General features: G+C 41.0%; 1 protein-coding gene across 2 annotated transcripts in view; it reads left to right on the forward strand.

The window, feature by feature from the left end:
- Positions 1-25,617, forward strand: part of RELN (reelin) — a 456,663-nt gene that overhangs the window by 276,559 nt on the left and 154,487 nt on the right. For both annotated transcript variants that reach the window (XM_073328520.2, XM_073328521.2), the window contains exons 11-14: positions 2,570-2,715; positions 16,795-16,946; positions 21,544-21,656; positions 23,603-23,811. In XM_073328520.2, the coding sequence (XP_073184621.1) occupies positions 2,570-2,715; positions 16,795-16,946; positions 21,544-21,656; positions 23,603-23,811 (620 nt within the window). The remainder of the gene's footprint in view (positions 1-2,569; positions 2,716-16,794; positions 16,947-21,543; positions 21,657-23,602; positions 23,812-25,617) is intronic.

A 25,617-nucleotide genomic window follows, 5' to 3' on the forward strand; every position in this document is an offset into this window, starting at 1 on the left:
CTATAAATGATGCTCCAGTGTCTATATGCAACTATGGTAGATAATTCTCTCCACTTTAAGTTCTGTCTGTTTAATAAAAGATAAAACAAGACCGAAACTTGAAAAGTTGGATCCTGCAGCCTAAGGATTAATTTTCATTCTGTATATTCATTTTCACTATTTCTGAGCATAAAAAAAGAATTTTGTGGCAGATTGAATGACAGATAAATGGCTAGCTTCCTCCCCATTCTGCAAATGGATATACTGAAAATCAAGTAACAAAATAAACAAATTAATTTTACTCTTAAGTCTCAAGTGAGCGATATATGCAAACATAAAAGGTACTAAAATAGATGAGCAAAATACATTTCATATGTAGTTAATAACAATGTAGTACAAGGGATGCTTTTCAGAGAGGTATAAAATAGAAAACTGTGTTCAGATAATAGTTGCTATCAATACATACTTTGTGTCACAACCCAGTGGAAAAAAAAATTGTTCTTTCAGTTGTAGGTATATTGGGTTGTCTCATATTTAATGTGTCATGGTATTTTCTTGACTGGTTCAAGCTTTATTGTATATTTGTGGTAGAATTCTTGTTATTTCTAGAGTAAACATAGCTCCTGGCTTATCAGCATTTCTAAATCTCATAATTGCTTTGACCTCTATTTGGGACTAAATATATTCACAGAAGTTTACTTATTTCAGCTGCTGAAATTCTCTTTATATCTTTATACCATGTTTCATTCTCTAAGTGAAGTTTAGTAGTTCTTATTTTGCACTGAATCTGACTGTCATTCCAACATAAATATAGCAACAATCTGCATGCCCTTAGACCAAAAAGTCAATGGGCTAAATTCAGACATGGTTACTTCTCTAGTAATGAAAGCTGCAGGTACTCCACACCTCTGAATATTGGGTCTCCTATTTACAAGCCTAAATAGGAACTAAACTGCCTAACTTTAGGTACCCAAGTTTGAAAATCATTGGCAAACTCGCTTCAATTTTAATTTGCTCTCATAGTATTAAATTGACGATGAGCTCTGGAATGCTACCAAGCATCATCATTTTTACTTTGTTCTTATGAAATTATGAAAAGAAATATTGTGCAGTTTTCCATTGCTTTCCATAGCCTATATCTTATATAAGTTATGGAATTACCCTGACACTACCTTGACCTTTTTTCTTTCTTATTAGTTTAGTTGGGCATCATACTCATCCCCCTTTACAGACAGTCACCAGTTACGAGGGGTTTGAGTTAGAGCAGCCAGCATAGATTATACTGAAAAGGTCAATGTGACTTCGCATCCAGCAATAATTCCCAGAGTATGAAATCTCATTATTGTATCTCATTCTTATGAATTGTGATAGTAATGGAAAATTATTCTAATTAACCAATTCTTGTTTCATCCTTCCGTTTTTAATATACCCAAGGCTCTCTTGAAAAGTGTTTTAATCTAATTATTTTAATAACAGAAATTGTATGCTACTAAGTTCCTTGATCAACTTTCTCACATTTTGAAAGTTTACCCCCTTTCATCCGGTCACTAGAAATGGGGAAATTTTAGCCACCAGCAAAACTGGGATTTCAGAAAGAAGAAAAGATATATGGTTTTCTTCTGAATTTTTAAGCCAGATGAAAAGCATCTTTCACAGACCAAGAGTATTTGTAGAAAGGGATTAAAAAGATTGGAGAAAGGATGTTCTTTCAGACTGGATTCAGGAGATCTGTGTTCAGTTCATAGCTCTGCAGCCAATTTCATGTGTCAGCTTGAGCAACTAAATTAATCTCTCTGTGCCTCAGTTCCCATCTGGGAATAATAATGTTTCCTTTTTCTCCTCACCCTTTCCTCCCCCCAGTCTCTTTAGACTGCAAGCTCTTCAGGGCAGAGATTGCTTCCTGCTTTGCGTTTATACAGAGTTCAGCCCAGAGGGCCCCCATCTTGGTTCAGCTTCTGTGTGTTACTCTAATACAAATTAATAATAATAGAATCTCAGCAACATGGTGCCGACAGAAAATGATATGTTTGAATTAAACATATGTAATAGTTTTTCATTTATAAATGTCAAAAGTCCAAACGTTATTATGTTATCTAAATCTAATTTATTTATTTAATATCATTTATATGACTAATAATAACAAACCGCAACATTCCATTGGCAAATATTCAGGCAAAGAAGATCTGGCATTTGTTTCAAGACATATCTCTGAACCTCTAAACGGGCAAAACATCCACCCTAGACTGAATATACTACTAAGTTATTTGAATATATGAATGTGATTTTTGGTCTGAGCTAGATGCAATGTAATGCTTTAAAATTGTTATTGTTATGAAAACAAAGTTATACACTTTACAGAGGTCTGAAATTGAAGACAATAGAAAATATGATATTGAGAGGCAGTAATAACTGGGAGTTGTTCAAGAAAGATAAAGAAGAATGAACAAACTATTTTTTGTTCTGTTTCAGGTGTCAATGCTAAATAATTTAATGACTTTTTCTGAGCTCTGATTGTACGTGAGCAAGACAGCTGCCATTAAAAACAAAAACCATTTAACAACCACCTCTTGCATGTTCCTTTTATCTATAGCATAGCTGTCAATCAGATGGAAACTCCATTTATTTCCATGGAACTGAAGGCAGTGAGTTCAATTTTGCCACAACCCGAGATGTGGATCTTTCCACTGAGGATACCCAGGAGCAGTGGGCAGAAGAGTTTGAGAGCCAGCCTAAAGGGTGAGTGATTGTTACCTCCAGTGCTATAAGTGTGCATGCAACATTACTCCAGGAGATAAGGAAACTTCAACTGAGAATTGCATTTGCTCTCTGCAGTGTATTTGTAGCATGTCTGTTGCTAAAATAAAAAGCAGTAAAAAAATGTTGGTAATTATAGGTTTTAGAGATGAAGAAGTCAAGGAGAGTCAGTAGGTCCTGTCTGATTCCAGACTATTTTGTCTCTAGATAGCTAAATATACAAAAGTTGTGCGCATGAACTTCATAGTGTTACATTAGAAACTTTCTGTGTTGCAATGTTTTCCACTTCTGCCACATATTAGCATTAAAAATACACAGTTGGACAAAATCAAATTCTTTGAAAAACTCAAACTTTCCCTGGAACAAAACATAATCTTGCTACTGTCAGTGCTGGAGAAAATGGGGGACCATGGGGGACCTGAGCTATACTCTGGCTGCTCTAGCACAAACCAGTCCTAAATCTTGGGGAAATAGGGAAAATCACTTGTGCATGGGAGGATGCAGAGGTGTTATAGAGCAACTGTCACCCCTCCTCTTCGCTGCAAGCATAGGAGGCCTGGCCAGGACTTTGCCCTGCCCTAGCAAATCCTGGCAACTGTTATGTTTCCTTGTAGCTGTTGGTAGTTAGTGGAGGTTACAGCAGCTCCGGGTTTAGGGAGATTAACCTGGTGAAGAGCAGTTCCTGGACTGGGGGAATGGAAAGGGTACTTCTGTACCTCTCCTAAGCTGCACTTAAGGTTCTATGGCCATAAATGAGAATCTGGCCCAGTATTTTTACTTTAAATATACAGCTAGTGAATGAGTGAATGTTTGGACTTCAAACAGGATCCACAGGGCCTTATCCAGTGCCCACAAAGTCAACAGGAGTCTTTTCATTGATAACAATGGGCTTTGGATCAAGCCCTTGGTTTTGTAAAGAGTGTAGAGTAGTGGTTACAAATGGGGAATTGGAAGCTTGACATACACAGTCAGATTTTCAAATTTGGCATGGATCCTTACATACAAGTGTACACAACCAAGTTATACATGAAATATCATAAGTCCAAAATGTTCAGAAGATATTTAAAATCAGGCATCCAAATCCATTTTTGGGTAGTTATCATAAATGAAAAGGAGTACTTGTGGCACCTTAGAGACTAACCAATTTATTTGAGCATGAGCTTTCGTGAGCTAAGCTCATGCTCAAATAAATTGGTTAGTCTCTAAGGTGCCACAAGTACTCCTTTTCTTTTTGCGAATACAGACTAACACGGCTGTTCCTCTGAAACCTATCATAAATGAATGGCCTGATTTACAGTATTGAGCACCCAGAGATCCCACTGACTTCCTAGCCATTAAAATCAACCATTTATTTATGGTTAATGTCAAAGACTTCGGGAGCCTGACTTTAGACCCATTTCTTTGAACTTTTTGGCCTGTGTGCATGAGCATGTTGGGCATGTGTATACATAAATAGCTCATGTGTATATGTGCACTGGGTATTTCTGTGCATAACAAGCACATGCAGTTATTTGCATACACTTGCACACGCCTGCATTTGAAAATAGGTGCCATAATATTTAATGGTAGCAACTGGCCTAAGAGCTTCTTCACAGTACTCCCAGCAAAACTGCATCGTAATTTAGCCCCAGGTTGGGGGAAATTTAGCTTAAGTAGCTATAGGAAAGAATGGTTTTACATTGTACAGAATATAAAAATAAAAGAGGCTTAGATAGACAAAAAGATTCATCTTGACTTATCCTGCTTGTGCCTCAATAAATATAACACGCTGTGGTTTTTCTGTCCCAAGTATCTACTATTTTTCTTTTTTGATGAGCAGCTTTATCTTAGTATCTTTATGCTTTCTGTTCCCACATTCTATTAAGTCACTATGAGAAGAAGAAGAATACTTAGCTCCTATGTAGCATTTTTCATCAAATGAGCTCAAAGTGCTTTACAAAGCAAAGTAAGTATCGCATTATCTCCATTGTACAGATAGGGAAACTGAGACATAGTAAAACCAGTTATCTTACATAAGCTTACACATCAAACAGCCACTATTAATGAAGGACATGAGTACAACATAATCAGGTGTCCTAATCCAGTTCTTCTCCAGGCTTCTCTTCATGACAACAACCATTATAATTAATAATAATTAATAATGAATAATAAATGTCATTATAGATAGTAAAAAGAGAACAGTCAGATCATAAGCAAGCATTATGCTCCTCTGTGCATGTAGATAATTTTTATGTGCTCTCTGATTATACAGGCCTAGGGGTATGTTACAAATCAATATCTTACAAGCAGTGACAATTAAGTGGTATCTTTGATTTACCATAGTTTTTTCCAGTTCTTGGCAGGTAGCTTTGGCCACTGTGGTAAATGTTAACACCATTGTGGCTCTCTTCACTTCAGCTCTGTGTTGTATCTCCCTCTCTATGTGTCTCATATAACTTGAATCCATTTACTGAGCATTTGTCCTGCTGGTAGAGCGTCCCCAAATGCATTTTCTTAATAATGAACATCAATTTCCCAACATCTGGCCATTTTTTCAACCTATTCAAATCATTCTGTAATCTCGCTAAATCCTGGGTTCACCCCTTCCTTCCTTTTTATTATTTGCAAAAGTGGACACCATGCAGCCATTGTCAATAGCACTTTGCAGAGTGAAGCTATGAAGCGGGACAAAGGAGATAAATTCTGAGTTAAAAGCAAAATAAAACAGAACAACAACAAATTGGATGCGTTTAGTAAAATGAATTTTTCTGTTTAAAAACAGTGAGGATTATATTAGTTACTGCAGCCCCAGGGCAGCTGTAAAACATAGACTGATAATTTATGTCATTTCTTCTGAACACTGGTTTCAACTTCTAAAACACAGAATTTCATTAGCAGCTACAAAATCACATGCTGCTTACGCTGTGTCTGAGATAAAGATCACTGTGTAAGAAATACATGCAAATTTTATGTGAACTCTTGAGCTTACTTTTGAGTTTAGGCAAAAAAAAATCATTGTAAACTTATTCCCAGTCTAAATAACTCACTCTTGTCTTGTCTTGTGCTCTTTGCTGTTATCCTTTTCATTTCAGAAAATGTTTTATACAACAACAAAACATGAGTATGTGTGGGAAGGGTTGCTAAGTGAACCATGTGTCCGATGCCCTTTTAGCCTTTATTTTCTTCTTCTTTCAGAGAACAGGAAAATGGTGCCTGGTAGTGCACATCTGTTTTTTTCAGTAGATAGGGTACCTAGTAAGCCATATTCTTAGCTGGTGTAAATCAGCATAAGTCTATTTAAGTCAATTGTTCTGATATGGATGCCATCCTAAGTAGGAAAAGAGCCTAATTTTCAAACATATTTAGAAATGACATACAATAAAAAAATAGGGAGTACAAATCTACAAATAAAATGCTGTTCACTATGTGCTAGTTTATGACTACACAATTGCTCTGAGCCAGGGACCATCGGTCTTGAGCTCTTATCTACAAGGCTCTTAGGAGCCAGTAAGCGCCAACCTGCCCCCAAGCACCAGAACAAGAAGTTCAGCTCCAACAAAGGATTCCAGTCCTGGGATCTGACTGGTGGCACTCTGGTGGTCCTGATTGGGTCTCTGCTGCCAGTGAATATAAGATTTAGCAGTTTGTGTCTTGTAATAAACACAAGCAGCAAAATAAGAGTTTTGATCTTAAATTAGCAGACTTAGTTTAGGGGCTTTCTGGTATATGTAACCATGGAGCAATGGCATTCACGTGTCAAAACTATTGGGAAATGTATTGAGGCAAATAGCTTACGCTAGCAGTTGGACCACTAATTATGGTCCCCTGAAATAGCAAACATGGGCAAAAGGCTGAGACCTAATCAATATGGTTCTAGATGTGTGGGAATGTAAGGGAAAAGGGTTATAAAAGATTGCCTGACCAACCCCGACTTGGGTTATCGGGATGACAGGAGCGTGGAAATCTTATTGTCATTGCCATTTACAGTGCTTCTCTATTTCCTGCTCTTTCCATCTTCACTTCTGATGGTCTCCCTAAAATTGTATGTGCAGTTCTGAAGGCCATTTTGCTATATTTATATTGCTTTTCTATGGTTGCAGTTATATTTGTTCGTATGTGGGTACTCAATGAAGTCCTCATGTCTCTATAAATGTGACTCACCAATCTGATTCCCTATAAAAAATTCCAAGTAGCGGTCTAAGTAAAACAAAAACAAAAACCCTGATGTTAATGACTTGTGAATTTTGCACCCTAAATACCATTTAAATATTATGATTTTCCTTAGTGCTGCTACTTTGGAAGAATGTGTCTTTTGATTCCTTAAAAATACTTTAGTTAAAAATTCATTCAAAGTGTCTGAAGTTAACAGGGAAGAATATGACCCATTAACTTCCTATTAGTTTTCTACTTCTAATGAAATTCTGTATTCAGAAAAGTGTTCATTTTCATAGGAAGTTTCATTAAGGGATTCATAATCTTTAATATACAGGATTTTAAGGCTTCTTTTATTATGTAATCAGTAAAAGTATTAAGTATCAATTTTGCAGTTCCTTGGGATAAGAAATTCCACACGTATCACTGAGGACATATTAACTGCATACTTTTCCCACAAATTACCTTGATTTACTGACACATTCTGAATATGTTCAAAACTAATTATTCAAGGTGGACTAAAAAGAGCTCTTACATATGCAATTTTCCATGGTTTACAAATGCAAAGTCCTAGATATATACTGTATAGAGTCTACTTAGTTAGGATTGCTATTTTATTGTGATGCCTCACAGGAAACCAATTTAGCTGAATGACAGTGAATGGTAATGACTGATGTTTAATGGGAACAGTATTAGTAAGAATTTTGCTTAATGGGGATTTTGCAGTGTTAAGGAGTTAATGATGTTTAACCAGGAATCAATTGAAAGTAAGTTACAAGTTCAGTCTTTTAATAAGTAAGCTGCCATACAAAGATTAAAAGAAAAAATAAAAACAAAATACAGGGAGTGTCGTGAGGTAGGTGTACCCCATCACGGGGTGTCTGGTCACAAGAGAGGGAAGAGGCTGTTCTGCAGCTGGCTAGGTCCTATGCGGAAGACCCTATTGTGGGACTTGGTATTATGGCCTAGTGGCTGGAGTCAGCAGAGCGGCCCTTCAGCTCAGGGCAGTGTGGCCTAATGGACAGAATCAATACCAAAGCCCCTTACAGTCAGGGTAGCATGGCCCAATGGCCAGAGTTGATAAAGTAACCCTCATTGTCAGTACAGGCTAGTCTAATGGCCAGAATCAACATACGAGCCCCCTACAATCAGGGTAGTATAGCCTAATGGCCTAACTCAGTACAAAAGTCCCTCACAGTCAGAGCAGTGAGGCCTAATGGCCAGAGGCAATAAAGTTGCACCACTCTGTGGGGTTGCATGGCCTATTGGGAAAGTAGGGTGCCACTCAGAGGGGTGTGGCACCCCAGGTAGGGGGACTTGGGCTCTTCCAGCTCCTCCGAGCCCCAGCCCAGAGCCCTGGCAGTGGCAGGATTACTCACCACCGAATCAGCGGGGATCCTTCCAAAAGACGCTGACTGGTTCTTTGGTTCACCCACCGGAGCAAAGGCGAAGTCCCATGGGCTGCTTCTTACCCTGTCTTCACCAGTGATGGGCCACTGTTCCCATGGGTCTCCAGAGTCTTCAGGCGGCGTAGCACCTGATAGCACAGCCTCCTCTCTGGGTTGGTCAGCCCACCTGAAATCTGTCCGGGGCTCAGCGGGCCTTGTTTCTGGGGTCCGGTCCTGTAGCAGCTCCCTGGAGAGAGCCTGCAGTCTGTATCCTCTCCCTTCAGCAGCCTGCCCAGACTGAGCTTAGCTGCTTCCCTTTATATCTTGCCTCCAGGCTGAGCATGCCCAGCAAAGGCAAAGGGGCATGGTTTCCTCAGTCTGCAAAGCACAGTTAACCCCTGCAAAGCCAGGGGGAGGTAGGTGCACCCCATCACACACCCTACCCCTCAAGATAGTACTCGGCAGGGGTCTTTCCCCACTGTCCTTCCCTCCCGCCTGGAAGAAAGAGTCCGTGTTAGCGTGGGCCCTACCTGGACGGTGCGACACACTGAAATCATAGGGTTGGAGGGCGAGGTACCATCTCATAATCCGTGCATTCCAATCCTTCATGGTGTTGATCCATCATAGGGGAGTGTGGTCTGTAACTAGCCAAAAGGGGCTCCCTAGCAGGTAGTACCTTAAGGTCTCTATTGCCCATTTTACCGCCAGCGCTTCCTTCTCGATGGAGTACTTGACCTCTCGAGGAAACAGCTTCCGGTTTAGGTACAGCACAGGGTGTTCTTCCCCATCTAGTTCCTGTGATAGCACGGCCCCTAGCCCCACTTCTGAGGCGTCCGTTTGTAAAATAAATGGTTTTGAGAAATCAGGGTGGAACAGGACTTGTTCCTGGTAAGTTGCTTTTTCAATCCTCTGCTCACCGGATATTTTGCAGCCAGGAGTTCTTTGTGAGGTCAGAGAGGGGGCGGCTATCGTGGCAAAGTCTGGCATGAACCGACTGCAGTAGCCGGCCAATCCCCGGAATTGCCTTACCTTCCTTTTTGTCGTAGGGGCGGGGTAATCCCTCAGGGCCTGTACCTTGTCCACCAGGGGACGGAGCTGGCCTGCCCCCACCCTATGCCCCAAGTAGGTCACTTCTTTCCACCCGAGGTGACACTTGGCAGGGTTTGCAGTGAGTCCTGCTTACTTCAGGGCTTGCAGCACTGCAGTGAGATGCTGTAGGTGTTCCTCCCAATTTGTGCTGTAGACCACAATATCGTTGATATAAGCAGTCACATGCTGCCTGTGTGGCTGAAATAGTTGGTCCATCAATCGCTGAAATGTTGCCGTGGCCCCATGTAACCCAAAGGGCATGTGATTAAATGGTATAGGCCAAATGGCGTAGGGAAGGCTGTCTTCTCCCTGGAAGTCGGGGTGAGCGGTATTTGCCAGTACCCCTTGGTCAAATCTAGTGTTGATAAAAACTTAGAACTACCCAGTCATTCCAGCAGTTCATCTATCCAGGGCATTGGATACGCATCAAAGCGAGAGATGGCATTGACTCCCATAAAGTCTATACAGAGCCTCACAGTCCCATCAGGCTTTGGGACTAGGACTGTGGGGCTTCTTCATTCACTTCCACTACCCCAGAGCTCGAGTTCCTTCTGGACCACTTCCCACATTTTCCGGGGAAATGGGCGATATTTGTTGTGAACCTTCTGTCCGGGAATGGTCTCTATGTGGTGGCTGGTAATACTCATCCATCCTGGACAGGAAGATAAAATGGAGGGGAAGTCTTGGACCAGCTGCTGTAGCCTCGCTTGTTGCTCTGGGCTTAAATCCTGCCCCATTGTGATTGGTGTTGGGTCAGGGAATCCCCTGGCTACTGGCCCCAATTCGGGCTCCGGGGGTTATGGGGTGATTAGCAGGTCTTCCTGGGCCTTCCAGGCCTTCAGGAAGTTTACATGGTATATCCAGATGTCCTTTCATCATCCAGAGAATCTAACCTCATAATCCACTGGTCCCACCTGTCAAACAATCTCGAATGGTCCTTGCCATTTGGCTAGCAGCTTAGATTCTGATGACAGCACTAGGAGCGAGACCCAATCCTCAGACTCGAAGGTCCATAGCTTGGCCCCCCTCTTGTACCAGAGTTCTTGGGTCTGTTGGGTCTGGATTAAATTTTCCCAGGTGAACTATCCAAGCTTCCGAAGGCATTCCCGCAGCTGCAGGATGTAAGGGACTGATCCCGGGACCCTCAAATCTTGTTCCTCCCAGGTCTCTCAGAGCACATATAGGATCCCTCTTGGCTGTCTCCCGTAAAGGACCTCAAACTATGAGAATCCTGTCGAGGCTTGGGGGACCTCATGCACCGCAAACAGCAGTGAGGGGACTAGTTTGTCCCAATGTCGTGGATTGTCATCCACAAACTTCCTGAGCATGGTCTTGAGGGTTCCGTTAAATTTTTCCACTAGGTCATCAGTCCGTGGATGGTATACTGATGTCTTGAGGGCACGTATGTTTAATAGACGACACAATTAAGCCATCAATTTGGAAGAGACATTTGTTCCACAGTCAGTCAATATTTCCCTGGGTATCCTGACCCTGGCAAAAATTTTCAGAAGCTCTGCAGCTATGGCAAGAGCTGTGATGGTCTGTAGCGGGACGGCCTCCAGGTAGCAGGTCACATATTTGACTACCACTAGAATATACTGGAACCTGGATGCACTCTTCTCCAAGGGTCCCACTAGGCTGATCCGTTCGAAGGGTACTCCCACTTCTGGGAGTGGAATCAGAGGCGCCTGCTGTACCTCCTTTGGGCCTGTGCACTGACATTCCGGGCACGAAGCACAGAAGTCCTGCACTTCCTGGTGTATACCAGGCCAGAAGAACCCCAGTGATACACGTTGCAGGGTCTTCTCTCGTCCCATGTGGCCAGCCCAGGGCACCACATGGGCCAATCATAACAGCTCTCAACGCAACCTCTTGGGAACCAGCAGTTGGCAGAATTCTTCTCCGGACTGCAGAACTTAGGTCACCCGATAGAGACGATCATTGTGGATCTCAAATGTGTAGTCCCTGGGGCCATCTTAGTCCAATGCCCACCTGGTCTCCCACCTCCAGAACTAGTTCCCAGGCTCGGCTCAAGGTCGGGTCTTCCCTCTGTTCCTGAAGGAAATCCCCATCTAGCTCCAGCCACTCTTGGCTGACTCGCTCCATTGTCTAGGGCGCTGTAGTGCGTGGTGTGAGGTTTCTAGTCTGGCTGGAGGGACCCTCCTCCAGGTCATCCTGCCACCCCTGGTGCAGGAACTCCTTCCTTATGGACCCTGACTTCTCCTGCTCCAAAGTCCAGTCCCCCAATGCTCACAGGATTTCGCTGAACCAAGGCCAATCATGTCCTAAGACCACCGTGTACACCGAAGTCAGAGCTAAGCCCGCCCAACACTCTTCCTTGTGTTGGCCTATCTCCAGGCATACCTTGGTGGTGGGATATGACTGCACTTTCCCATGGATGCACTGCATATATATTGGTGCCACCTCTAGATCTGGGGAGTCCACCAAGCTGGCCCAAACCAGCATCTGGCTCCAGCCTGAGTCAATGAGGGCCATCACATGGGTACCATCCACCTGCCCGGGCACCAGGAGTTTGGTCGGGGCCTTTTTCCGGGCCCGGCGGTCTGCTGTCCACACCTGACCATAGGCACAGTCCATAAACAGACAGTCCCACCAAAAGTGCTCCTCTTGTCTACACTCAGAGCCCTTTGGGAACTTGGGCCCTTGAGCTGTGTCCTGGAGTTCCCAACATGCCTGGAGAAGTTCCTTCACCCCACAGGTTTAAGTGTATGGCCCGGCTCCCACCGGTGATCCGTGGGGGCCTCGCTAAGCTGGGTTTACTGTGAGGTCTCCCCATTTCAGGTCTTGGTTGCCGAGCCTCAGGGTTCCGGCTTCACCCCGCCAGTCCTTCTGGTTTGGGGGGTTGATGTTCAGGTCCTTCAGTGGCCAGGTAATCCTCCATCAAAGAGACAGCTTCATTCAGGGCCATTGGATGATGGTGTTGTATCCACTCCTTTGCCCCTGTTGGGAGGATCTGTGTGAATTGTTCCAATGCTATGAGCACCGCCACCTGGGGCCCAGTTAAATTCTCCGGATTCAGCCATTTCCAGCAATAGTCCTGCAAGCATTGGGCCACAGCTCGTGGTCAAGCTCCTGGAGGCTACTGCTCTTTGCAGAACCACTTTGATAGGTCTCCAGGCTAATGCTGGTATGGTCTAATATGGCAGCTTTCACACGGGAGTAATCCCAGGCCTCATGAGGAACCAGGTTGCGGTAGGCAGTTTGCACCTGGCTGGTCAAATAGGGGGCCAGTAGGATGGCCGAGCCTTCAGGAGGCCAACAGGCAGCTGTAGCAGCCTGTTCAAAAGTAACAAGGAATGCCTCGGGATCATCACCAGGCCCCATCTTGGTGAGGCGCATGGGTAGCCCCACCAGGGTATCCCCTGGCCCTACCCCTGCAGGGATGGGCCTTGACAGTACTGCCAACTGTAGCCATGTCACAACCTGTTGGACTAGGCATTCCTGGTTGGTCTGATGCTGGGCCGCCAACTCTTGCAGCAGCTACTGTTATTTCTCCTGATGCTGGGTCATATAGAGCTGGTGCTGACTGGCGATCTGCTGCATCAGCTGTGCCATAAAACAACCCTCACTGTCAGGGCAGGGTGACCTAATGGCCAGAGTCAGTACAAGAACCCCTTACAGTCAGGGTATGTGGCCTAATGGCCAGAGTCAATACAAGAACCCCCTATAGTCAGGGTAGTGTGGCCTAATGGCCAGAGTCAGTACAAAAGCCCCTCACAGTCAGGGCAGTGAGGCCTAATGGCCAGAGGCAATAAAGTCACACCCCTCTGTGGGGTTGTATGGCCTATTGGCCCATTGGGAAAGTAGCACACCACTCAGGGTGGAGGGGTGGCACCACTCCTCCAAGCCCTAGCCCAGTGCCCTGGCAGTGGCGGGATTACTCACCACCGAGACAGTGGGGATCCTTCCAAACACGCTGACTGGTTCTCCTGTTCACCCACCGGAGCAAAGTCTAAGTTCCCTGGGCTGCTTCCTAACCTGTCTTCGCTGGCGATGGGCCACTGTTACCACAGGTCTCCGGGGTCTTCAGGCAGCATAGCTCCTGATGTTGTAGCCTCCTCTCTGGGTTGGTCAGGCCACCTGGAATCCATCTGGGGCTCGGCAGGCCTTGCTTCTGGGGTCGGGTTCTGTAGCAGCTCCCTGGAGAGAGCCTGCAGTCTGCATCCTCTCCCTTCAGAAGCCTGCCCAGACTGAGCTTGGCTGCTTCCCTTTATGGCTTGCCTCCAGGCTGAGCATGCCCAGCAGAGGCGAAGGGGTGTGGCTTCCTCAGCCTGCAATGCACAGTTAACCCCTGCAGAGCCAGAGCGGGGTAGATGCACCCCGTCACAGGGAGATATTTACTCCACCCTCTATAAAGCTCCTGGATTCATAGATTCCAAGCCCAGAAGGGACCACTTTGATAATCTAGTCCAACCTTCTGTATAACACAAGCCATAGAACTTCCCCAAAAGAATTCCGAGATCATATCTTTTGGAAAGACATCCAATTTGATTTTAAAATTGCGAGTGATGGAGAATACACCATGACCCCTGGTAAATTGTTTCAGTGGTTAATTACCCACACTGTTAAAACTTTATGCCTTATTTCTAGTCTGAATTTGTTTAGCTTCTACTTCCAGCCATCGGGTTATTCTTTTTTCTGCTAGATTGAAGAGCCCATTATCAAATATTTGTTCCTCGTGTATGCACTTACAAATTGTGGTCATCACCCCTTGCCCTCCTTTTTTAAACTAAATAGATTGAGTGCCTTGACACTATCACTGTAAGGAATGTTTTCTAATCCTTTAATCACTTTCATGGCTTTTCTCTGAATGCTCTCCAGTTTATCAACATCCTTCTTAAATTGTGGACACCATAACTGGTTACAACTGACAAATACAATAGTAAAATAATATCTCTATTCCTACTCAAGATTCCCTTGTTTAGTCATCCAAGGATTGCATTAGATTGTGAAATCAAGCACTGAAAAATTGGGAAATGCCAGATTTACAGTTTCATGCAAAATTTTGGATGCACAAGGAGACATAATTAATCTGTGCAATCAATGAGGTAGAGATAGAGTTTTACTGTTGTCTTTAATGGGAGCAAAGTAAGGCCAATGCTCAGTACTTCTTCTCATTCACAAAGAATTGTTATCCCATTTCTCTTTTATAACACAGATTAGGGACTCAACCCTGCAACTAGATCCCTGTGAGCAGACTGTTGCAGAGCCCTATTTACTTCCCACACAGATCTACTTGCAGGATTGGGTCTTATGTTTCCATCTGACATAAAGTGTAAACATTTAGATTGATAAACCATCATACCATTTTTGCATATCATTTATCATTCATCAGTGAAAGAAGAATGACTATAGACTGATTTGGGGGATAAATGTATCCCAAAGTTACATTTAACAAAGATTTTCTACATGTTTATAATATGATAATAGATGCAGTTTATCCGATTCCTTCTCTATTTATCATTACAGAGAGAATTTGGACTTATTTTTACAAAAATGCCAGAGTCATTTTACATTGTTAAACTTTCTACTTTTCATTTTGAATGTTCCCTAAAAGGAAGTTATCCCTAGAAACACCCATGATCTGCATCATTCATGACCCCATGTTGTTTTGTGGGTCAGTAAAGAGAGTGTTTTAATTGGGCTAAATGGAGCATATAAAAAGACCAATGAACCATTGTGAGATTTCTTTGTATGAATCAAAACAGGCTCAACTGATTAATTCTGCAATTGTCTTGGTTCCCAAAGACCCATCTTCAAAATTGGTAACTCTATATTTTATCATATCACGTATTATTTTTTTAAATGTCTGAACGACCAAAGTTCTTTCATCAGAATTAGATGTACATCAAACAAAAATGCTTTGCTACAGAATGTTTAAATTTATTGAAATGTAAACTAACCATACTTTTGCAGCCAAACAGATTAAATTCTTACAGAGTGATTTGTTCTTCAGATGACATATTTATGTTTGTACCATAAAAGCATTTCAATAAATGTTAATTTGGTAGATTTTCAAATATTACTTTGTAATCTACTATAAGATATAAAGTGGGATTTTCAAATGCACTCAGTATAGGCCTAACTCTGAGGCCATTGAAGTCAATGTTTGAACTACAATTGACTTAAGTGGTAGCAGCACTGAGCACTTAAAAAAAAATCACACCCATACATTTGGAAATAGTTTGAGGGGGTTAAAAAAATATCAGATATAAACTTGATCAACAATTGTGGTGGGGGTTACTGACAATTGTTTATTACTGGAAAGAAACCAGTACTTAGAAATTAGAAAAGGAGACCTTAGGTAGTTGTTAGGTTCTGTTCACTCACTTCTCACTGCTAGAGCTGGGCAGGAAATAGTTTCCCCATCCTGTGAGTGTTTTTGAGATTCTGAATTATTTTGCCATCACAAATCACAATGAAAATTTTCACAAATCAATCATGCAAAGACCACTTCTGATAGGGCCAACCAAGCATTTCATTTTGATCATTTTCAAACATTCCATCTTATTTTGACCTTTTTTATGTTTAAAACTTTTTTTAGTATAAATTAACTAAAACTTTGAAATGAAAAGTCATTTCAAACTGAAAAATGAAAATTTTCATTTCTAAAATGTCAAAACAGGACTTTTTGACAATTTCTAAACTTATTTTTACCAACCTATTTTTCAATCAGGAGATTTGGAAACCAACCCTTGCCTGTGAACAGTTTCAGTTTCAACAAACACCATTTTCTGATGAAAAAATGTTTCCTTGGAAAATTCCCGACCAACTATATTTACTGCCACTGGCTGGAAAAACAAAACCATGTTTTCTATTAAATGTGAGAAAAAGAAGAATCAAATTAAATTTTTTGAGAGGCATAGTATCTCTTTTTTCCTCTATTCAAGCACTGAATGAAAACTGTTACTCAAAAATGTTCAAATGCTACTCAAAAAGTTAAATAGAGGGTATCCCCTGTTATGGCCTACCTGTTCTGATTTCATAGTAGATAGGATCAATGCAGTATTCCTTTTAAAGTTTCAGAGATGTTTAAATGTCTTCTAAATTAGCCAAAATGAAAATACAACGGAGGTTGCATTTACATTACATGTTATTTATTTATATAACACCAAAGTATTGAGAAAGGGTAAAATTCGACAGCCAAAATAAATATCTCAACAACTTAAATAACTTTGTACAATTCTGCCAATTACTGTATTTTAAATAATATAATCTACAACTTTGCTGACATACATTAATTGTATGCTGTTTAAGTTGACTGAATTGAAGGAGCTGTTATTTTGTGATCACTAGCATGTTTGAACAAACTGCTTTTCTTTATACCACATGAGGTTTGAAGACGTTTTTCTTTACAAAAATAAACTGTTAGAAACATACAGGCTTACCCCTACCAGGTATTTGACTCTCAATACATTGTTGATGTATTTAGATGGGACATATCTGGAGCTATCATTGGTACTGAATGTGGAACACTGGAGTCAGGTTCATCTATGGTATTCCTCAGAGATGGAGAGAGAAAACTATGTACTCCATATATGGACACTACAGGTTATGGGAACCTGAGATTTTACTTCAGCATGGGTGAGTATGTACTTTTAACATATTTGGGACACGCAAAACATATCAGACTAGAATTTGAAAAAAAAATTTGAAATCCTACAATCTGAACCAAAATACGCTAAATATCTTCTAAAGATGATAGCTTTGAGTCATTCCACCTCCACGCTGGTGTGGCTTCTTTGATTTCAGTAGATTAACACAGTGGAGAATCAGGCCCAATTTGTTCTGTCTGAAGTGGGAGTTGTCTCCAGGTGGGAGCTGTTGTGTTAATTTTAGAGAGAGAAAATGAGGCCATAGAGTCATAGGTGTTAACATAACCCAGTCACTGTCCAGCATTAAACAGTTTTAAACAAGATTCCTGGTTTGATATGCAGAGACCTCAGCCTGCTTAGTACCATAGCAAGCACACCATTAAAAATCCTTTTAATCTTTTATTAAAAATACAGAAAAGAAGGAAAAACAGTTAATGCAATTGAAATGTAAAATATTAAATAAGGCTTTCATTTTAACAACATCCCTTGTTCTCTTTTCCTGTAGCTGGAGAGAGCCTTTACCAGGAATAAAGCCCATTTTTGACAGTCTCTTAGGTGGCAATAACTGTCCTTCTGGAAAAAAGTGAAGTTAGTTGAGATAGGCTGAAGCTGTTGTTATTGCTGTGTTATTAAAGTCCAATCCCCTTTTCTAGAAGACAAAATAGGACAAACAAACATGAATGGGAAAGGAAAGAACAGCAAAGATAAAAATGCAACTTTTTCTGTCTCTGATGTTGACTTTCACTTACAGCCTCACTGCTGGAAAAATACAGGCCCAGCACATGGTCTTATCAGCCATTCTGAGACCTGGCAAATATACATTGGGCTGTTTAGGGCATTCCTTTAAGCTGCCTCTTTCTGGTCCCAGGCTTACAGCAGTGTTGCAAAATATACAATCCTGGCCAGCTGAGCCGGACTCTGCTTAGACAGAAGGCAAAAGAAGAGGAATAAGAAAGAGAAGAAATAAGGTGGGGAAGGAAAAGGACACATGAGGAATAGAGCTTCACATCCTAGATGGCATTTGGGATTCTACCAGAGCCAGTGGAGGTGACAATGTCATCTGGGTCTCTCTCTCTGGCTTAGTCTCGTCAGGACATTTCAAAGGGAACAGAATGAAAAAGACCCACGGTCCCAGGAAACATTGGGGGGCAGCCATAATTATGAATCTCCTACAGTCGCCATTTTTCTCACAAAGTCTGTTTCTTTAAGAAATCCCAAAAGGGAGTGATGGGTAGAATAGGCCATCCCCTCATTATTTTGTTCATCAATCTCACCTAACTTCTGACTTGCTGCATTTAATCCATTGATTTATGGTTCCACATCTGCCTTGTTGCCACATATGGTCTCAACACAGTGCTTCGGTTATATTGGCAACACCTTTTTGTTTAGACTAACTCAGTCATTCTGTATTTCACTTTTAATAATTTTTACAAACAACCTTATGTAACAGTCTGGGTTGGACTTCTGTTACCTTTTTCACATCAAAGTGTACAAACATTTGTTATTCCAGGTAACCTAACAATGTTACAAACATCCATCCACTTTCCCACAGTTAGGCTCACAGCTGAGGAAGGCCTTCTAGGCCTCAATTATTACAACAGATCATGTCTCTGTTAACTAACCCACAAAATGGTTTCTGCTCCTGAGCTACTAAGCCATCCCCAGATTCATGAATAGCTGCCACAATAATGTCTTCCCCGAGGGTGAAATTCAACCCCAGAGCACAAGGTCCACACAAGAACTCCACAATACTGAAATACTATATTAAATGTTTAAGTAGTGCTGAGGATTGTGTGCAAGCCTTTTGCAATGGGATGAATTTCACCCTGAATGGTTTTCTTGGGGGGCAATGGTAAACTAGCAAGAATAAAAGATGAAGTAAAAGCAAAAAGTTTCCTCTCCAAATAAGAAGGCTGCTGTCAGTACAACTGTATTAGGCATTCACTGTCACAAATCCAAATTCACACAAATGTTTGTTGGGTGGGGGGAAATCATCCAATATTTTGTTGTATTTTCCAGGAATTTAATGCGTACATGTATAAATAAAGGAAATTCCACATGAAATTTATTCTCTCAACACAACATTTGGTTTTTAGAAAATAGTGAAGAAAATAATGGGATGATAAAGGAGGAAGCATGGATTAAATTAGTGACCTTCCAAAGCCACCTTTTGAGTCAACAAGAAAAAAACCCTTAATTCATTGATTCGAAGTCCTGTTGTAGTTACTCTGAATTGTCACACATCTCCCCTGTGTTACATAATTTACCAATAAAGCACAGGAAAGGGAGGTTGCCTTATTTCCAGGTCTTCCAGGCATTACAACACCTGCAAGAGAAACAGGAAAGAAACTTTGCCAACCTTCTGAACTTACAGGAGAGGCTGTCAGCTCAGCAAGAGTGGTGGAGAAATTGGGTGATGGCATTGAAAACATAAGCTATGCCTGTTTGTAGCTAAATGCATAATAGTGTAAATATTCAGGTATACAAATAAAGCCTCACAGAAGCAAGTAGAGCTTTCATAGTACAATGTAAATCACAGCAAAGATGTAAGCCTTATAAGGCTTTTCAGAACACCCTTATAATTGGCCATCTTTGCTTGACAAAGCAATTGAAGTGTTTTATATCTGAAATCTTACACACTATTTGAAAGAGCTTCCTCATCCTGTTTTTTAAACCAACCTGCAATGTCAGCGTGATACAGGAAAGCATGAAACTTCCTTTTTTCAGTTACAGATACCTTGTTTTAATATTCGTTATCCAGGATACCAAATGGAGCTATGCCAATAAAATATACTACCATTAGCATCCATTGTTGTTTAAAGCCATTCTATCTCTATTGCAGCATTTAAAGAATATGTCCAGCCCAGATTTGCCTCCACAGCTGCTACTACATGAAAGCTTTACAAGTCTCTTGAGCTCTACAGATATGGAGACACTGCCCCAGCTGAAACCCTGTTCCTTTGCAGGGGGGAAAAACAAGTCACAAACTCTACCGTGTCCAGCTCCCTTTGAGCCCATGTTAATGACATTAGGGAATAGGGGCACACAGAGCAAGATGCACAGTGCATTTTCCCAAGCAAATTCTTGCCTGCCTGCCTGCCTGTTAGCCAGAGAGGAAGAAGATGAATAGATTCATGGAGTTTAAGACTAGAAGGGACCATTATATCATCTCATCTGACCTATATATCCCATGCCATTAAATTTCACTGTTCCCCTATATTCAGCCCAATAACTTGTGTTTGACTAAAGTATAACTCATGCTTAGCTAACTGTGCTTCCCAAAGTATCTAGGAAGTAACTATGGATAAATTGGGAAAGGGAGGAAGAAGGGGATGCGGCAACCTTTCCATGCCCAACTGAGGGTCCACTTCCTGAGGCAGAACTGCTTAGGACCTCACTGCCATAACAAGGCTTTGGGACACAGGACTAGCACCCTCTTCACATCCACGAATGCCAAGTATATTGGGAGAGCCAGCAATAAGGTTGCTATGTTAATACTAGTATTTTTAATGTATATAGCACCTTTCATTCAGAGATCTCAAAGCAACTAGCAAATTCTAATTAGTCCTGCCAACAATACTATGGATTATATAAACGTTATTCTCATTATACAGATGGGCACAGGGAGTCTTGGTGAACTTGCCCAGAGTTACACACCAGGTCTGTGAAAGAGGAAAATAACACAGAAATCCTCCTGACTCCTAATCCCATTCTTAAACCACTACACCATGCTCCCTTCCATTGAGCAATGGGAGTTTGGCCGAGTAAAGATTGTCTCTCTTATTCCCTAATGAAAGTACTGTAAATCACAATTACAAATGGCATATCTTTTACTTCTCCACAATATTCACTAAGGGCTCTATTGTGCTAATATGTATCAGGAACAGTGTAGCACCACCCCAATCAGAACTCAGAGAGGCACCCATGAAGACAGTGCCTGGCATACACCTAGTTAGCCTTGTTAGCTAATGGAGTGAGGGGGAAGAGGTAGACACGATGGTCCCACAGGCTCCCTGAACTTCCCTCTGTATCCTTTGGAGAGGCTAACCCTGAACAGCCATGCCACTGCCTGCTTGCAAGGACTATTCTTGTGCCCAGGGCCCAGTACAGTCTTGGTATATGTCCTCTGTGTTTGCACAGCACCAAACATGATGGAGCCCTGAACCTGACAGAGACCTTTGGCTCTAACCAGGATGTAAATACTAAATAATAACAATGTACCGATTTCTACCAGAAACATGAAATCGAACACTGAAAAAAGCAGAACACTTCCATGTGAATAGGGTGTAAGATGCACAGATACAAACACCACTTGTGGCATAACATAGTTTTTATTAAAATTTATTTCAATAAACTGATAAAAATAGTTACTTAGGCTTTTCTGTCAAGGCATTGATCTTCAGCATGGCCTATCTGATCAAATGGTTCTTATACATTATTCCATTGGGCCTTGTGTTCTTTTGTTTCAGATCTTAGTTTAATAATAACTAGGTGTAATTGTTTTCATAATTATGGGAATTTAATGTGATTTACTTCTAAATAACATGTGCTTCAGTTATTTTGTTTCTCAAATATGTATTGTAAAGGGGGAACTTGTGATTCTGGAGAAGCCCATGAAAATGATGTCCTCCTCTATGCAAAGATAGAAGGAAGGAAAGAGCACATAGCTCTTGATACACTGACCTATGCTTCTTATAAGGTAGGTGTTATAGTCAAAGATAGACAGACGACCTACATTTTTAAGCCAATTTGACCATGCTGAGTATGGCATTCCGCTGGGGTAATTCAACAAGAGCTTTTCAAGCAACTAACATGTACAGATCACACTGTTAGAAAGCATCTGAGCATCAAAATTCTGCAATGCCCACTACTTAGCTCATTTAATGCCAGGATAATAGACTAAAAAGAAGGTAGCAGATAAAGAGGTTGGAAGCTTATAATTATTATAGCTATTTTTGAGCATGAGAGCATGCAGCAGTTAGACTGGGGGAATGGGAGTGTCAATAAAGGAGAGGTTTGTGGTGTCCGTGTGATCAGGTAAGCAGTCGGGTAGGCATGGTCAGTTTGTGAAGCTAGCACTGGGCAATAATTTTGCAGTCCTACTGTGACAGCGGATGTATCCTTTAAAAAGAGTGTGCTGTTTTTGTTGTCTCAGAAAATATGGGGCTTTCATACACAATTCCAAAGAGTTCTCTATTGTGAAAGGAACACCAGAAAAGTTCACCTGGGTTTTATCAAGCTTATACAACACCAGTCAAAATATGAGAAGTCTAGATGAAATTTAAAATTAGAGCTGAACGAATAATGGATTTTTCGGTTGTCTGGCAATTGTGTGACCTTGCAGTCTCCTTTTTGATTGTTTAGCACAAGTAGACAGACTCCCTGGAATGATGACACAGGCATGAGCTCAATAAACAACAGACAATGTATTTATTACTAAAAAAGGATACAGAGACAGCTCCATTCCTGTCGCTGGAAAACACTTTTGCCTTCTCACCCAGACAGCAATATTCACTCCTCAATTTCTTCTCAGGATTGCTTCCTGAATCAGGGGTCCTTCCTGCTATGAAGGGCATACCATTTAGGGGCTGTCTGTGGATGTGCTATACACAGAGCCCTAGCCAGCACGGTAACTGGTACAATATTTGTATTGTGCTGTCTAGAAGGAAGAAGAAAAGACAGGGGTTACATATATACATATGCACACAACATTGTTACAAACTAAACTACAGCATGTTTATACATTACATTACATAGAGAATATTGTATTAAAGGTATAGTCTACTTTAAAAACATTTCTACACTTTTATCACTTTCTTTTGTTAACACGTAAGATTACTATAATGGTAAAATTGAGAGAAAAAATATTTCTTTTTTTCAGTCTGTTTACTTTATGTATTTGAAAGCACTTTGTGCTGAGTCCGTTTTGTTGTTTCACTGTAGTAAAGTTTCTCCTGTTTTTTGCATGGCAATAGGAAAGAACCTACTTTTAAAAAAAGGAAATTATTATTGTAAAAGAGTAGAAAATAATAGGGGGACTCAGAGGCAGGGGTAGTATCTACAACTACATCTGACATGCTTTTTTTCAAATGGACTACATTTACAGCTGAAAGTGTCCCTTTAATATATTAAAAAAGACTAGTCATATAGCTCCAGACACATGAGCTAAATTTCATCAAAAGAACATTTCCTTATATTTCAAACGTGATATCTGCTCCAAATTATTCCATTCTATTTAAACCAGCGGTGCACTTCCATTGCATTTGCTAATGTGAACTGGAAGAGTTGAGAGGCAATACCCGTTTCTAACGCACCATCACTGCTAAACAATCAAGCTTAATTAGTATTTTTCAGAACACAGAAGACATGGTCCCTTCAAGGTGTTTACAGTCAAATACCCTGATCATTGTAGGAGCTGAGCATCCCTGATTTCCAGGGTAGTGATGGCCATGCAGTGAGTTAAATGAATTTTTGTCTAGATTCTTTTGTAGGGAGAGGGTTAATTTAATAGTCAACGTGAAAGAAGCAATGTGGATAATGGGCTAGTATTGTTTGGCCCCTTTGAAATTATTGCTGCTATTTTGTAAACAGTACTTTTCTGTGTAATTTTTTATATAAATCTAATTAATTTAATTTCTGTTGAAGGTTCCATCTTTGGCTTCTGTTGTCATTAGTCCGGAGCTGCAGACTCCTGCGACCAAGTTCTGTCTTAAGCAAAAGAATCATCAAGGGCATAACAAGAATGTCTGGGCTGTTGATTACTTCCATGTCCTGCCGGTACTCCCCAACACCATAACTCACATGATCCAGTTTTCCATTAATCTGGGCTGTGGAACTCATCAACCTGGTAACAGGTACAACAGGCTAGATTTATCTTGCAACTAACCTGCTTTCTTATACTTTTTATATTATAGCATCTCTAAAATGATTTGGGTATTTTCCCAGAAAGAAAGAAAGAAAGAAGGCAATTAAAAACAACAAATGTAAACAGGTTTGAGGCTTGCATGCAGCATCTCACCTAGCACCAGTCCAGTCTTGTTCTCCTTGAAGCCAGCAGTTAATGGTTATTGACTTCAGGAGGAAGGACAACCATATGCTTAAGGCACTGGACTGGTTCTCAGGAGATGTGCGGTCACTTCCTGGCTCTGCAGTAGATACATTGTGTGACTATGGGCAAACCACTTAGGGCTTGATCCTGTACCAGTTGAAAGTCAATGGCAAAGCTGTCATTGATTTCACCAGTCACAGGGTGAGGGCTCAGTTTCTATTCTGTACAAAGGAGATATTATTGTCTCCCTACCTCACTGTTCAAATCATGCAGTTCTTATTCAGGTCATATTCTGACACAACTCCAGTGATATTAATATGACTTTTGCTGAACTAAGCATTAAGGACTACAGGATTTGGCTCTTCATGCTTTGTTGGGTGAAGATATTGGGTGCAGGCAAGAACCTTCTTGTATCTTATAAAAAGAAATGTCAGTACATCATGGATTTCTCAAGGGATCAAGGTGTGGAAAAGAATAGTTTTCAAAATAGTTTTCAAAATAGGCTTGCACACACTCCGTGCGGAAGAAGGAGCAATGATGTATGAGTGTGCTATTGGCAGCCCCGTTTACTAATCTTCCATAGATTATTGCTGCCAATAACATGAATAATCCACACCGGAATGGTGCAAAGGGTCCATTGTCAGATCAGAGCTGTGTGGGCATAAACATGAGGACCTCACATCTAGGCCCAACTCTAGAACATTCCCCTCCGGCTTTTCTTCTAGAGGGGCTGCAAAGAGGTTTCTCCATGGAATCAGGGGTGGAACTTGGATAGAGAAAGGAGGCCAACCACTGCTCCATGTTTCTACTGCTTTAGGTGGATTTTCTGGTGGTCATCTACATGCAATGACTGCTAGAATTTGTCCTGTCATATTTAATGGGTTATATTAGCAGTTGTAAGTATTTTAACCATATGTACCCAGCAATTTGAGAGCTAAATTTAAAATGATCCTTTAAAGGAAAGTTTTCTTTTAAAAATCATCATATTTATTATTACATCTGTATCACAAATTTTCTAGTGGAATTTTTTTGTTGTGTTTTTTATATGTTTTCAGATTAATTTTCTTCCCACTCACATAGCATTTCTAAGACAGGAATGAGCTCCTTCACAATAAAAGAAACACTAGGTCTTCATAAGCCTGATTTGCATTTCACAAATAATTGGGAAGTGCAGATCTCCGGGCCTACAGTATTATTCATAATGTTTTTCATTACTGGGAATGCAAGAGAATATGTGATGTGAATACAGCCCTCCAAAGTATCAGTATAGGTAAATCTGAAATGAATTGGCTGAAACCTCATAAACCATTTTAATATATGTTTATAATATCATGGCAATAGATGTATGGTAAGACACTCTTTAAATAAAATCATATTCTCAGTAAATTATTCTGAAATAGAAAAGTCATAGCCCAGCAATGTGGTGTCAGGATGATGAACTGTGACTTTTTTAATCCTTCATTTGTATTATTTAAAATAGAGTGTTAGAAACAAGTTATGCTTAGTAAATTACTCTACGTGAATATTTCAATAAAGCAGCAAATCTCTAAAAAATGCTTTCTACATTACTTGTTGAAGGTTCACAGAATGTTAGAAATCTACACCCATTCTT

This window comes from Lepidochelys kempii, chromosome 1 (genome assembly GCF_965140285.1).
Source record: "Lepidochelys kempii isolate rLepKem1 chromosome 1, rLepKem1.hap1, whole genome shotgun sequence".
Taxonomy (NCBI): domain Eukaryota; kingdom Metazoa; phylum Chordata; order Testudines; family Cheloniidae; genus Lepidochelys; species Lepidochelys kempii.